Source organism: Bidens hawaiensis, unplaced genomic scaffold (genome assembly GCF_021521415.1).
Source record: "Bidens hawaiensis isolate Kalapana, Puna unplaced genomic scaffold, B.hawaiensis_p1.1 tig00004525_1, whole genome shotgun sequence".
NCBI classification, from domain to species: Eukaryota; Viridiplantae; Streptophyta; class Magnoliopsida; order Asterales; family Asteraceae; genus Bidens; species Bidens hawaiensis.
In genome coordinates this window covers 1,461,943-1,476,650 of record NW_027491273.1, presented here as the reverse complement: position 1 = coordinate 1,476,650, position 14,708 = coordinate 1,461,943, and the positions used below count along the sequence as shown (strand labels likewise).

General features: G+C 36.2%; 1 protein-coding gene across 1 annotated transcript; it reads right to left on the bottom strand.

The window, feature by feature from the left end:
- Positions 1–3,759: 3,759 nt before the first annotated feature.
- LOC143626900 (5-methyltetrahydropteroyltriglutamate--homocysteine methyltransferase-like) lies at positions 3,760–7,784 on the bottom strand. Its single transcript, XM_077096837.1, has 11 exons — positions 7,402–7,784; positions 7,224–7,311; positions 7,005–7,132; positions 6,432–6,640; positions 5,835–6,017; positions 5,586–5,749; positions 5,407–5,487; positions 5,154–5,320; positions 4,956–5,060; positions 4,613–4,861; positions 3,760–4,527 (listed from the first exon to the last, which is right to left on the bottom strand). The coding sequence occupies exons 1-11, from the start codon at positions 7,749–7,751 to the stop codon at positions 3,963–3,965; spliced, it is 2,289 nt and encodes a 762-aa protein (XP_076952952.1). The 5' UTR covers positions 7,752–7,784; the 3' UTR covers positions 3,760–3,962.
- Between the last annotated feature and the right edge of the window lie 6,924 nt (positions 7,785–14,708).

Sequence of the window (14,708 nt, the reverse complement as noted above, 5' to 3'; positions counted from 1 at the left end):
AATATGATTTTTGTTAATTGAAAATTCAGACACCCGAATTGAAACATTGATTCACATGACTTGATTATTTATTTCTAATTTGCCTATATTATATACCTCTTAACTTGTATCAATGTTTATTCAAGTAAACCCTAATTACCAAAAGCTATGATTGATTTCACCGTGTGAAATCAATGATTCATTGCTTTCATTAATAAATACAAAAATAAGTATTTGACTTATTTAAAGAATTAAGTTATACCACCAATAGATATCAACAGAAATCACACCAAGTATTCCTGCCTTTGCTTTAACTACATGTCTACATATCAAAATAAAGTGAAGAAGTTAATCGTTAAACATGTATTATAAAGGCTAAAGTTAAAATATAAACGGATAAAAAAATAAGAAGTGTAAGAAGGATTTCTGACTATACAAAAAACCTCTTAAAAATAAATTTAAAAAAATTAATAATAAAATCATAACTAAAAATATAAATAAAAAACACAAAAAAATAAAAAACTAAAATGTTTCAACCATTATTCCCGTTAAAAAAACGATGAAAGACACAATGCCGAGATCAAAGACACAATTATAACTAAAAAAGATACAATAGATCGCAAAATGTAAAACAATGCCGAACAAAATATAACACTATGTTAAGTAATATAACACAATATCAAGAAAAAAAGACACAATGCCAGGGAAAAAAAACACAATCAATGACGAAAATAAACACAAAACACAATGCTAAACAAAAAGACACAATGATGTTTTTCACTCAATATTGTTTTTATTTTGTTTTTGTTTTTTTAGAACGAGAAAGACAGTGAAAACATTTTTTTATTTTACTTTTTTTATTAAATTTTGAGTTATGATTTTTTTTATTAATTTTTTTTTTATTTTTTTTTATTTTTTTGGGGTTTTTTTGTGTTGCTACAATCCTTATCATCCTTCTTATTTTCGTTTTCCTTTGTAGAATAACTTGACCCGTATTATAAATACACCGTATGAATTACATCAAATGATTATTGTTGTTATTAATGATGGTGTTTTAACTAAAAACAAAAGTCACAACCATGAACATCTAACACGTTCGCTTTGTAAGTTGCTTCAAGCTTTAACATCTATGGCTAACTTTTGGTTGAATGAAGAACAATGTACCCCTACACCACAAATAAACCACGTTTGGACGGGTGCCAAGAGCTCTATAACGTCGTGCCCAGAAGTGTGAGCTTGACTCGGTGGTGGAATGATGCAATCCGCAAACGCAGTACCATTCACCTTGAACACGTTATGCATCCCTTTCGGATAATTAAACACTATAACATAAAAATAACGTCAAAACTATTTTGAAAAGTAATATGTATAGTGACGCGTGCGGTGCAAAATTTTCTATAAAAATGTTTTACCTAAGGTGTCACCAACTTTAAAATTTTTATCTTTAGCCCATGCTTGATAATCATATTGGATGATCCAACCGCTATCATCTCCGACTACATACTCTGTTGCTGTGGTGGTGGCCGGAAGTAGCACGACGACCGAAATGGCCATAAGAACCATAATGTGGTTAAAGAAGGCCATTTTTGGGATTAGAAAGATATTTCTGAATTTGGTCTAAGAGGGGGCTTAAACTTGTATTTATAGTACTTTTATGTTTCTTGTAAGAATCTACAAAGATAGAAGAGACAAGCACCCAACTAGGTACAGCAAGAACAAGGGGTTGTTAATTGTTATATAAGAGTTTTACCCGGCGTGTTGTGCCGGGGCTAGTTGGTAAGACTTGGGATGGTAAAACTCAAATGTTGTCAGTCCCAGGCGTTGAGGTGGTAAGTCGAAGCGAATTTGGTTGGTTTCGGTTACAAGCGTTACGGTGCCGAAACTAAAACCATAAATACAACAAAAAAAAATAGTAAAATTGAGTGGACCAATGAGGTAACATCTGTCGGCAAAAGTCGAACATTGGTAAAACCCGAGCGTTGTCAATCCTGACCATTGAGGCGGTGAATCTACGCAAATTTGGTTGGGTTGCGACACTTTTGTTATGGTACCAGAACTAAATCAAAAACAAAATTGGCATACGGCCAGTTTTCGTTATCTTCGTTATGGTAACAGAACTAAAATGAAGGGCAAAAAGTCTGCGCGAACTAAAACAAAAAATTATGGTAATGTAACTAAAACAAAAAAATAATAATAATAGAAAAAATTGGCATATGGTCGGTTTTCGTTATGTTCATTACGCTAGCGAGACTAAAAAACAAAAAAGAAACAAAAAAAAGAAGCAAAATGCAGAGAACCAATGGGGTGCCGCAAAGTGGCCCAATGGCGGCTTTGCGGCACCAAAGTTCCCATTTGTTAGTATTAGTAATTATTTGTTTACTGGGATGATTCGAGAGAGAACTCTTATAAAGAACTCGCAAAAATTTAACCTAAAGGAATATATTTAATGTTTTTTTTTTCTTTTATCCATATTATATTATATGTTGTTATTTTTTACCAAAAAGTAGATCGTGATATTACATGTATTACATATATGTAATGGTGTTATATGACATATGCAGGGCCGTCTTTTGGGTAAGTTAAATGAGGTCATGGCTTTAGGCCTCCATATTTACAGGCCTTCATTTTAAATAGGAGCTATGTATTTAAAGATTTTGAAGTAGAGTTCTTTTAAAAATAGTAACTCATTGATGTTCCACAAGCTAAAGAGGATTGCTTCATATCCATTATCACTGTATATCATCAAAATTCTATAATTCTTGTATACTCTCTAACCTTATACGCATAAAGAAAAAAAGAGAAAAATGCCTCAAAATTTTAGTTAGTATTAGGCCTCCGAGGACATTGAGCCGGCCTGACATATGTGTAATATAACATTGTTTTATTACACATATGTAATATTGTTATATCACGTATATGTAATATTATTGTATTACATATATGTATAGTGTTATATTACGTGTAAATATATTGTAATGCAACAATATAGCTATATTGGATACATCTAATACAACATTATTACATATATGTAATATGTCAAATATCGTGATCAATTTTTTTTATAAAGGTGACCTTATAATAAAGAAATGACAACCTTTTTTGAAATAAAGTATGTTTGGGTCACGTTTTCACGAGTTTTTTTATTAGTTTTCAAGTTCTCTTTTTAAGGAGTTTCGTCCTTCACCATTTGTTTATATAGATTAACTTTATATCAAATGAAAATAAAGAAACTAAACAATAAGTTTAGGGGTGTACATGGCCGTTGTAATCAAAATTTTGGGTCAAATTCGAAAAAAGAAACCGATTCGGACAGTTTAGGTGGCATGGCCAACCCGGGTAGTTTGAATGGTTTGATGGTTCAACAGTTCGGCTAACTAAACCTTAAACCGAAGAATTTGTGTCTAGAGCTGTACAGAACGGGTTATGGGTACCAGTTCGGGTGGTAAACCGAATCGGCAGGGCCAAATTTGTCAAAACCAGTTTAAGGATAAATGGGTTCAAGTCAAAACCGATTTGTATGGAAAATTGGAAATTATTAGAACAATCGATTTAGGTCAGGTTAGAAACTGGTTCATGTATATGAACTGACAGCCTGGTCGGCGTGAGACCTGTTTTTTTCTTATTTGGTCGAATTATAAACCGGTTTGGGTTACGACAGGGGGAACCATTATCCAAGCTGCCAGGTAAGGTCGGACTGGAATCAGTTTGGGTCAAACCGGTTTTGTGTGTGTGTGTGTGTGTTATCAACTCTTTTAATGTTTGCAAAACAACAAAATATCATCTTTAGAATATGATCCATTGAGGGTATGCAAAAGCCCTCCATAAAAGGTACATAAACAACCAAAACAAAAATAAAACAAGATGAACACAATTCAAAACCTAACACATGTCATCAACAAACACAATTATTCTGCCACTGTAACGTAAAATATTTTCCTCGTATCATATCGTCCTCATCGTGTTCACTGTCGGGTCAAATCCCCTCACTTGGCAAGAGAAGCACGAAGCTTCTTGGCGGCTGCAACCATGTTCTCGAGTGCAGGCTTAACCTCAGCATACTTACGGGTCTTCAACCCGCAGTCAGGGTTCACCCACAAAATATTGGTCTCCAAAACCGCAAGCATTTTGTTGATTCTGTCGTGGATTTCCTCGGTGGACGGGATTCTTGGAGAGTGAATGTCATACACACCAGGGCCGATTCCAGCGCCGTATTTGACTCCCTCACGGAACACGGAAAGCAACTTCTCGTCGGATCGGGAGTTCTCAATGGTGATGACATCGGCGTCCATGTTGATGATGGAGTGGATGATGTCGTTGAAGTTTGAGTAGCACATGTGTGTGTGGATTTGGGTGGTGTCTTGGACCCCGACGTTGGTGATTCTGAACGAGTGGACCGCCCAGTCGAGGTAGAAAGCGTGCTCAGCTTTCCTTAGTGGCAAACCTTCTCTTAACGCAGCCTCGTCGATTTGGATGACGGTGATTCCTGCCTTTTCAAGATCCTCAACTTCATCCTTGATTGCCAAAGCAATTTGGTAGCAAGTTTCGAATCTAAAAAACAACAATAATTGAGTCACATTAAGCGGTTTTTTAATTTTAATTATGTAAAAATGGTTCATGGTTTGTATTATTATACCTGGGCTGGTCGTTACGGACAAAGGACCAGTTGAGAATGGTGACTGGACCGGTGAGCATACCCTTCATGGGGCGTTTGGTCATTTCTTGAGCCATGGTGGACCAGAAGACGGTCATGGCCTTTGGGCGGCTGACATCACCATAGATGATTGGTGGTTTGACACAGCGGGACCCGTAGGATTGCACCCATCCGTTGGCGGTGAAGGCGAAACCAGACAATTGCTCACCGAAGTACTCAACCATGTCGTTTCTCTACAATAAACAAAAACGTTTTAACCAATATTTTAAATAAAAACGAAGGGAAAATAAAAATATGATATTATATGATATTATGATGGATGTACCTCGGTTCTCCATGAACGAGGACATCAATGTCAAGCTCTTCTTGTAGTTTGACAACTTTGTAGATTTCCTCTTTGATTGCCTTAATGTATTCTTCCTCAGAGATCCTAAAATAAACCAAACAAATGAATTTATGAGAACATAAGCTATTTTAAAAATAAAAACATTGATTATTTTTATTAATATATGGAATTACTCACTTTTTAGCCTTGTACTCACGGCGAACTCTTCTGAGCTCAATGGTTTGAGGGAAAGAACCAATGGTGGTGGTTGGGAGAATTGGAAGGTTAAGCTTCTTCTGTTGGGCATCCAACCTGGCGCTCACGTTGGTGGCACGACGGTGGTCAGAACCTCTCAAAGCTGCCGCCTGAGAAACCAAAACGAGCATACTTTTAATAACCAGACGTGACATAAGATTTTGGAATTAAATGATTAATATTTAATATCACTTACAGCCTTCTGGACGGCTTCGTTGGTGACTCTTGGGGAGCATTTCCTTGAGGCCTGAGCAGCAGCATTAGCTGCAAAGAATGCCTGGAAAACGTAAAAATATAGAAGAATTAGTAATCGACTAATCGGTGTGTCTTGATTATAAACGGGACTGATAAACGAAGTAATAAGTTAATAACTACCTCATCCTTCTGACCAGCAAGAGCCTTGGCCAAAGCACCAACTTCAATAACCTTTTGAGCAGCAAATGCGAGCCAAGATTTGATCTCGTCATCCAACTTGGTCTCGTTCACAAGATCCACAGCAGTGTGTTGGAGTGATGATGAGGTGGACACAACAAGCTTATCTGCATAATCAAATTTCATGTCATGAATAAGTCGGTTTATATTTTTAATGAATTAATCAAATGGGAAAAAGAAAAATATAACTACCTTTGCCAACAATAGCCTCAAGAGACTCGAGCACACTAAGAGATCCAGCAAGATCATTAGCCCAGATGTTTCGGCCATCAACAACACCAGCAAAGAGGTATTTGCCTGATGGGAAGCTGGTCTTGATTAAATCCAGAGTCTTTTCGCCACGGACCAAATCAAAAGTGTAACCGGCGACTCCAGGTTTACGCCCTGCTTGCGGTGCGCGCATATAATGTATATATGTGTGAACCCTCGGGTGGGCAAAAGTAAAATTGCACTAATTTTAACGTTATTTTACAAATCTCGTGAAAATAACGTTAAAAGTGGCGGAAGATTAATCAGGCATCATGTGGTGGCGTTGATAGCCGAAAGACAAGGGCACATGCACCGATCAGCCGGTGTCCCGATGATTGAGTGCTATGTGCCTTATGTCCAAGGCTTGATGCAAAACTACTATCGAGCCGGGGGTCTCACCGGAAGCAGCCTCTCTATCCCTATGGGATAGAGGTAAGGCTGTCTACATCTTACCCTCCTCAGACCCTACCATAGCATTGCTATTGGTGGGATATACTGAGTACGATGATGATGATGATGATGATGAACCGGCGACTCCAGGTAAGGTTGTTAGAACTTTGAATGCATCAGCAGGCACATCAGCAAAGTAAGTGGCAACAAGAACATTAAGACCAGAGCACGCTGACTCTAAATCAGCGTAAGCCTTGGTGAAAGCTTGCAATTGGTGAGCTTCAAGATCCTTCACAAGGGTAGCTTCATCAAACTGGATCCATGTTGCACCGGCCGCCTTCAACTCAGCAATCACTTCCCTGCAAGATTATAACTTTGTTAAGCATATATCCATATATATTATATAATTACACTAAAAATCACTGTATTTTCTCTCTCCTGTTTAGTTAAATAATACTTTTTATAATTTTATCATTATCTTTTCTCTCTCATTCACTCACAACACTTTCAGAAAATATTAAAAAATTATACGGTGTGCACAGTGAAACCCCAAATTTAACTTTCCCATATAATATTCTCTCTCCTCTACTCACAACCACTCATAACCATACCATGTAATTTACAAAACTCTCACAAAAATATAGGGAATAGGCTGAGAATGCTCTAACATGAGTTAATTTCACATGATGCAAATGTAAGTAAAATAATAAAAAGATAACATACTTGTAGATTGGAAGGATTTTGTCAAGAAGTGAAAGAAGATCAAAAGTTTTCTCAACGCCCTTTGCGGGTTTAGATAGCAACAAGTAGCTGACCGGACCAACAAAAACCGGGACGGTATCAACTCCAAGCTGCACAAAGAAGCAGCCAACATTAGACTTTAATACATTTAATACATAAATAATATTAAACTCTTATAAAGTACATATAAAGAACACATACAGCTTTAGCCTCCTTGTATTCATTCACAGCCTTGTGTGAAGCATATGAGAATTTCACTTCAGGGCCCAACTCAGGGACGATGTAATGGCTGCATATTGGCACACACACACAGTTATTATTTATCCATTTCATTATATTATTTATCAACGCAAATAATAATATTCACAAACCGACTTACTAGTTGGTGTCGAACCACTTGGTCATTTCCATAGCAGGGACAGAGGCATTTCCTCTGGCCATTGAGAAGTAAGTGTCGAAACCGATTTCACCACCGTTCCAGTTGTATCTTGATGGGACCACACCAAGCATGGTGGTGGTGTCAAGAACTTGATCATAGTAAGAGAAGGTGTTGCTGGGAATGTATTTGATGCCAGCATCAGCCATTTGTTTCCAGATGGATGATCTGAGACCAGCAGCAACTGCCTGCAGATCCTCAGCAGTGCTCTTGCCATCCCAGAAAGATTCGAGAGCAAATTTCAACTCTCTCTTGGGGCCCATACGGGGATAACCGACAATGTGGGACGCCATTGATCTGCTTGATCACAATTCAAATTACTTAATCAAAGCAACAAAAACAGCAATTCATATTGTAAGTTTGGATCTAATTAGATAGTTGATGTTAATATGGATCATCACTACGATCTTGTTAAAACTTAATATATCAACAAAAGAACTACATACAAATGAACTAATGCAGTATAGGAAGTTAGATTTAAAAAACAAAACTATTTATTTAAAAACTGATTGTAATTTTCATAAGCAAGCGCCATCTACCTACCCACCAACCCCAAAAAAATAATTGTTAATTGACCAACAACCAGTGTCGTATAAATCGAGATTAATCACTAATCAGTAGGTTGCTGATTAATTTCAGCTAACTGGTGCAACTAATCGCTAGCCGGCCCAAGTCCTTTTTTTTTTTGAAAAGCAATTGGACCTTGGTTTTAACCCGTTAACCCCGGTTATTGGTTTTTCTCATTGATTTGTTATGCTTACGTTTAATTGTTTATGTTTAATTGGTTTTTCTCAGCGCCCGACTAGCACCTAGTGAATTCTACAACACTGATCTTAACATGGATCATCACTGAGATCATGTGAAAACTTACAAATCCTGAACTAACATAGTGCAGAAAGCTAGATTTAACAAATAATTAACTATTTATTTAAAAACTAATTGCTGTATTCATAAGCAAGTGTGATCCACCTACCCACCAACCTTAAAAACTAATTATTAATCCACCAACAACAAAAGCTAGTTGCTTGATGTACAAATACAACAACACATAACTTCAAATCAACTATATCAATCTCAACAACCACATAGGCGTATACAGCATTCAGTACCGATCTCATCCCTATGACGTATATACCTAACACAAAACTTCACTTTCGAAACCTGAAGCCAGTTATAACTCCTTTCATTAACAGTGAAACAGAATCTCACTGATCCGAACAAAATCATTCCGCTAGAACCGATTCGGATGAAAAATAAACAGATCTGAAGGTAAATTTCAGATCGAACAGTAGATTTACACTTCTCAATACCCTAGCAACATCAGATCTTAGATCTAGTGACCTTATCATTCACTCTCATTATTTACTGTTTGCCAATTGTTACTAAACCCTAATTAAACCCCCAAATATGATATAATTAACCTCGGGCCCACATATCACTAAAATAATACAGTAGATCTAAATCATGTAACGGTGTTTGGAACCTACGGTTTCAATCGGTTCCAAACCGGTAGAATTCTACATAATCTGTTTCTAAGCTCGGGTCGGTTCAGTTAGCTGGTTTATTTTCCACCTCTAATTGTTACTGAACCCTAATTAAACCCCCAAATATGATCTGGGGATGACTAAAATAATGCGTAAATGAGAAACTGGAAAAGATCAGGGCCGTTAATCAGTAGATCTAAGTCATGTAACCGTGTTTGGAACCAGTTACGGTTTCAATCAATTAACAAACCGCGGGGCCCACGGATGAGGAAGCTGTTACGTAAATGTAACGGAAATGAGAAACTGGAAGAGATCAGGGCCGTTGATGAGTAGATCTAATAAGTCATGAATAAATAATTTCACACATCAAACGATATGATTATTATCAGTTAGGAAATGAGGCATGGCGTACCTGTGAATTGGTAAGAAAACGGAATAGAGTGAGATGGGTTAGAGGGAGAGAGGCGGATACCCCTTCTTCTTGCCAAAGCACGGCATTCAGTGGTGGATTCGTTCTTTGGTGGTAAAACGTAATCGGTAAAAAGGATCGGTTTTTACAGTGTAGTCGAACTAATTACCATATTTAATAAGCAAAGTGGGTCTGAAACACGCTCTTTAGTACCTATGTTTCCTTTATAAAGTCATGACCAACAAGGAAGATTATCTAAATAAACAAAAACTAGATTCGTAGTAACTAGTAACACAGCCTTTAGTACCGGTCTTCTTTTTTAAAATTGGGCTTCAGAGGGAATGAATAAAAGACTTGGGCATGTGAAAGACACTAAATGGGGGCATATAAAGGTACGCAAATCGGGTTTTTCAAATACTCGGGTTCGGGTATGACCGGGTATTGGAAAATCGGATATTGGCAATACCCGGGTCGGGTTCGGGTATTGTCTCTAAAAACCATACCCTATGCAACGGGTTCGGGTCGGGTATTCTAAAACCGGGTATTTGAATACCCTATTTCCGGGTATTGAATAAACCCTATTTTAAGTTTTTTTTTTTGGGTTTTTTCGGGCTTTTTCCTGCGTATTTTTCAGGTATAGATTGGATTTTTTAAGAGGTTGCGGTTTTTGGAGTATTTTCGGGTATTTTTCATGTAATTTCGGATATAAATCGGGTATTTGAAAAACCCGTTTTCGGGTATTGGAGAAACCCGGTTCTGGATATGGAATCGGTTCCGGTTTCAGGTATTATCGGGTATAAATCAGGTCCGGTTTCGGATACGGGTTTTGATACTGAAATGCATACCCTATCCGTACCCTACGGGTAAGGTCGGGTACGGGTTCAGGTATCAAAAACCCGGGTATTAAAAAAGCTGGTTCCGGGTATTTTTTTTTTGTCCGGTTCCGGGTTCGGGTTTTTTATGCACCTCTAGGGGCATATTGAATTTGGATCAATTATGATATGAAATTTACAAAGCCATTAACAAGTTGAGTGGGGATAATTCCCCCCCCCCCCCCCCCCTCAAGTAAATCTGCCATTGACGACAATCCATCACTTTTTAAAAATTTTACAATTTGATTGGCTTACTCAATCCATAACACTTTTGTTTTGGTTAGATAATAACTCACTGCCTACGTGACATCACTTTTCATTAACTAACCATCAACCACAACACATGGTCTAATAAACAAGATATTAATAGCGACCGATTGCAATTTGATCTTACACCATCTGCAAACGGATGCCGGATATTGGAACTTGGAAGGAGGTGGTCATAATAGACAAATGTCGTAGTCATCTACAAAGATTTATAAAACGGTCATTGGTAGCTTTAAAAAAACCAGTTGTCTCTACTTTGTCAAAACAGGTGTATGATTGGTAATGAATAGTTTTCTTGGTTTATTTGATGACGAGCATTGGTATACTAACATGATGGTCGTCTATGAACGCAAAAAATGAATGTCACGTTCATGTTAAACGGTGGTTTGCTATTTCTATTATTAAAAATTGATTTTGATTATTTTGTTGAAATATTTTTTTATGGTTGCTATGTATACTGTTGTATTTGAATGCAATCTATTGAAGTAACCATAGAGAGCACAAGTAAACATATTTTGAACAAATTTTTTACTTTATACCTTTCAAATAGTCCACTTGGTGAAGTTATTATCAAAAATCTGGTTCCCTTTATACAATTTCTCACACAAACACTATTTCTCTCAATTTTGCCTCCACCACAACCCCACTTTCCCATTAACGTTTTCTCTAAAACTCGAAACTTGGTGTCCGACACTGTCCATTCGCATTGTGTAAGTCACAGTTAGGGTCTCGTTTTCAGATCTTTATCTTCGTCTCGCGGTTAAGGGGTTTCATATTTGTGTGGAAGTTTTCAGATCTTCATATTCATGTCTCGATTTAGTCCTTGATGACGGTCACTTTTTGTCACAAATCTCCTTTTAGGCATATCACAACTTTATTATTTGGGTTTTCTTTTTCGATTGCTATAACAAGTGTCGATACCGTAAAGATCCGAACCGATACCAACTGAATTCTTGCCACATCACGCTAGTTAATCTCACTAGTACATTCTAATTGAATAGTTTTGGAATTGTCACCCCTTTACATATGATATACATACACTCCTACATGTTACATACAATATATATGTCATGTTTTCTTGTGTATCATGTTACTTACTTTGCATATAACATATCACAAGTTACATGCATGTAACATATATATATTCTCACCGCCACATGTTATATCCGGTATATTATCTCGCTCTCATCCCCCCCTCCCTGACGTATCCACACCACAGCCTGCACTTTCGACAGCCACCATCGAACCGAGAGTCGTGCATTTGAATATTAGTTCCCTCACATCTAAAACAACCGATAAAAAAACCCGCCATGAGTATAAATCATCATGGGTTAACACTTGTATGTAGACGGGTGTGATTTCGCCAACATAAGTGATAAGGCCCTAACAAAGGCGGACCGTGGGCCAGCGAAACAAGATAGGGCACTAGGCCCGTGCTTAATTAAGGCATCTAAGTCCAAAACACATTATATACTATAAGGGGTAAAGTAAATTCGAATTAATGTACTGGTATAGTGATAGGCTTAGTTGTTACTAGAGTATATATAGGTTATGAGTTCAAAACTAATAGCAAACAATTTTTTTCTTAACAATTGTTATGAAAAGACCCCAAAATCTTATTTCGATTTAAACATCAACATTCGTTGAACCGGTCTTGTATCCTACACTAATACAAAGAAAAAAAAGTAAATGGTAAAATTAATCACTGAAGTACAAAAAATCGTTTACATAACAAAATGGTGGTTGAGGTTGGTGAACATAGCCGTGCTGTCGTGGTAGGCTCCAATAGCAACATTTTTTATACTTTAATATAATTTTCCATTTGAGCCCTCGAGTTCTATTATTTATTGTCCTATACTATTGCAAATGCTGGTGACATGCAAGGTCAAAATTGGATAAGAAAGATATTTTTCTTTCCTAATATTTTATTACTAACGTGAATCCTCCTACTTCTATGAATATGAGTGGGGTTTCAATGTTTTGATACTTATTCAAGTCAAAAGTAAAAAATATATAGTTTTGAAGGTTTTACCGAGTCATCAATTAATCATACAAACTAGGTGTTATCCCGGCGAGTTGCGCCGGTGTACTTTTGTTGTAGTTATTTATCCGTTTAGCTAGGCGGGCAATGGTGTCGGTGTATCTTCGTTGTAGTTGTTTCTATGTTTAGCTAGGTAGTGGGTGCGATTTAATAATTGTTACAAAAATTCCTTCCATTTATGGTGCTACGTTTAGCTAGGCAATTTGGTGTATATTTAACATCAACGCTTATCGTCTATCTCCCACCTTGCAACAATCGCGCCAGTCACATGATTCAAACATACATAAAACATAGTGCGTTATAATAACTTTACCACGACACCACCTTTCCATTACTTGATTTAGTAAGAAATCTATAAACACAAAAATCTATTTCTATTTAAAAAAATTAATAAAAAAAATAATTGAACCCACAAAAAAAAGAAAAAAAACGGATATGTGAACTGAGGATTGAACTCATGACCATCTATTTGAAACAACATTGCATTACCACCACACCAACTTCCATATTTATTACTTCTGTTACTTTCAAATACTAAATACTAAAACAGATTCGGAAATATTAAAAAAAAAGAAACTTAGTGGCTGCCACTGACTGGACCTACACTCATCCAATACTATAGCAGGCTTTCTCCTTTAATATATAGTATAATTATACAACTTCTTCCCTCTTGAATCAGATAAAATCATATATGAATTAGGTTAATATTAAGTTATTTTAAAAGTGACAAATTGTTATTTGGCAAAAGGTGTTTAGAAATGTCTGCAATCGAATAAATAGTCTAGTAAATAGTTTTACGAACACAATTTGTAGCAAACTAAAACCCAAGCGTTATCGGTCGTAAGTGTTGAGGCGATTAGTCGACGCGAATTCTGTCGGTTTAAGTCACGTGTGTTATTGTACCGGAACTAAAGCCAAAATAAAAACAAAAAATAATAAAATTTGAGGTGGACCAAGTGGCGTCGGCCGGTAAAACTCAGGCGTTAATAAAACCCTACCGTTGTCAATCTTGGGCGTTGAGATGGTGAGTCTACGCAAATTTGGTTGCTTTTTGTCACGTTCGATACGGTACCGGAGCTAGAACTAAAACAAAAACGAAAACAAAAAACAAAATCGACATTAAGTCAGTTTTAGCTACGTTTGTTACGGTACTGGAACTAAAACAAAACAAAATATGACATTCGGTCGGTTTTCGTTACTGACAAATAAGGTGTTCGGCCGGTTTTCGTTACATTTGTTACGGATCAAAATTAAAACAAACTAAAAGGGACCAATAAGGTGCCGCAAATTGCCCGGTCGGGACTTTACAGCACCAAACTTTGTAATTGTATTATATGATAACTAGTTTTAGAGCTTGTGTCACACACGAGATAATTCAAACTATAAAATTATAAGTAAAACAAATAATTACATAGCATACATGAAAAAAAAATATATTACATCTATGCTTGTATCTATACCATGTGTATATAAATTGATTTTATTTATATCACAAAATGATTTTTTTAATGAACTTAATAAAAAAAAATGCCCGTGTAAAATTGTACCCGAGAATGCTTCTTTCTATTGAAAAATTCATTCTTGGTGTCATATGTGTATAATTGAAAGAATTTTGGTTATGAACCAATTTCGAAAATAAGACTTCTCATACGATAGTAGTTCTAACCACTCAGCCTAAATACAAAAGAGGCGTTACCTTTATTGATATATTTATCAATTACCACCCATCAGAGGAAAGTAGGATATTAAATTGTAGCAATGAATGGTCTTCAAGAACTATGTTTTTCCGATCTACACCATAAAAAAGATTTTTATAAGTGTCAGAGGGATTCTCGACTTTGTCATAATGACAACATAAAAATAACATGCTAACCCATTCAATTCTGTGAATATTTTATTTCATTTGAGCATAGTTTTGCATGACATGCTTCTCATACAACGTTCTGATCACCATTAAAGGAAAAATTAATGTTGCCATAAATATTTCAAATTTAATAAAAGTTAAAAGCATTGATAGGCATTGGTGTGGCATGTCGAAAGTGTTCGCAATCTTTTCTAAAATTTTAATAGTTTAGGGAAAAATAGTCAACTTGCCAAATCTCGAACACTTTTATTATTTCAAAAAATGACATAAAAATAAACTTGAAACCCGAATCATGTTTAAAATTCTAAGTTTC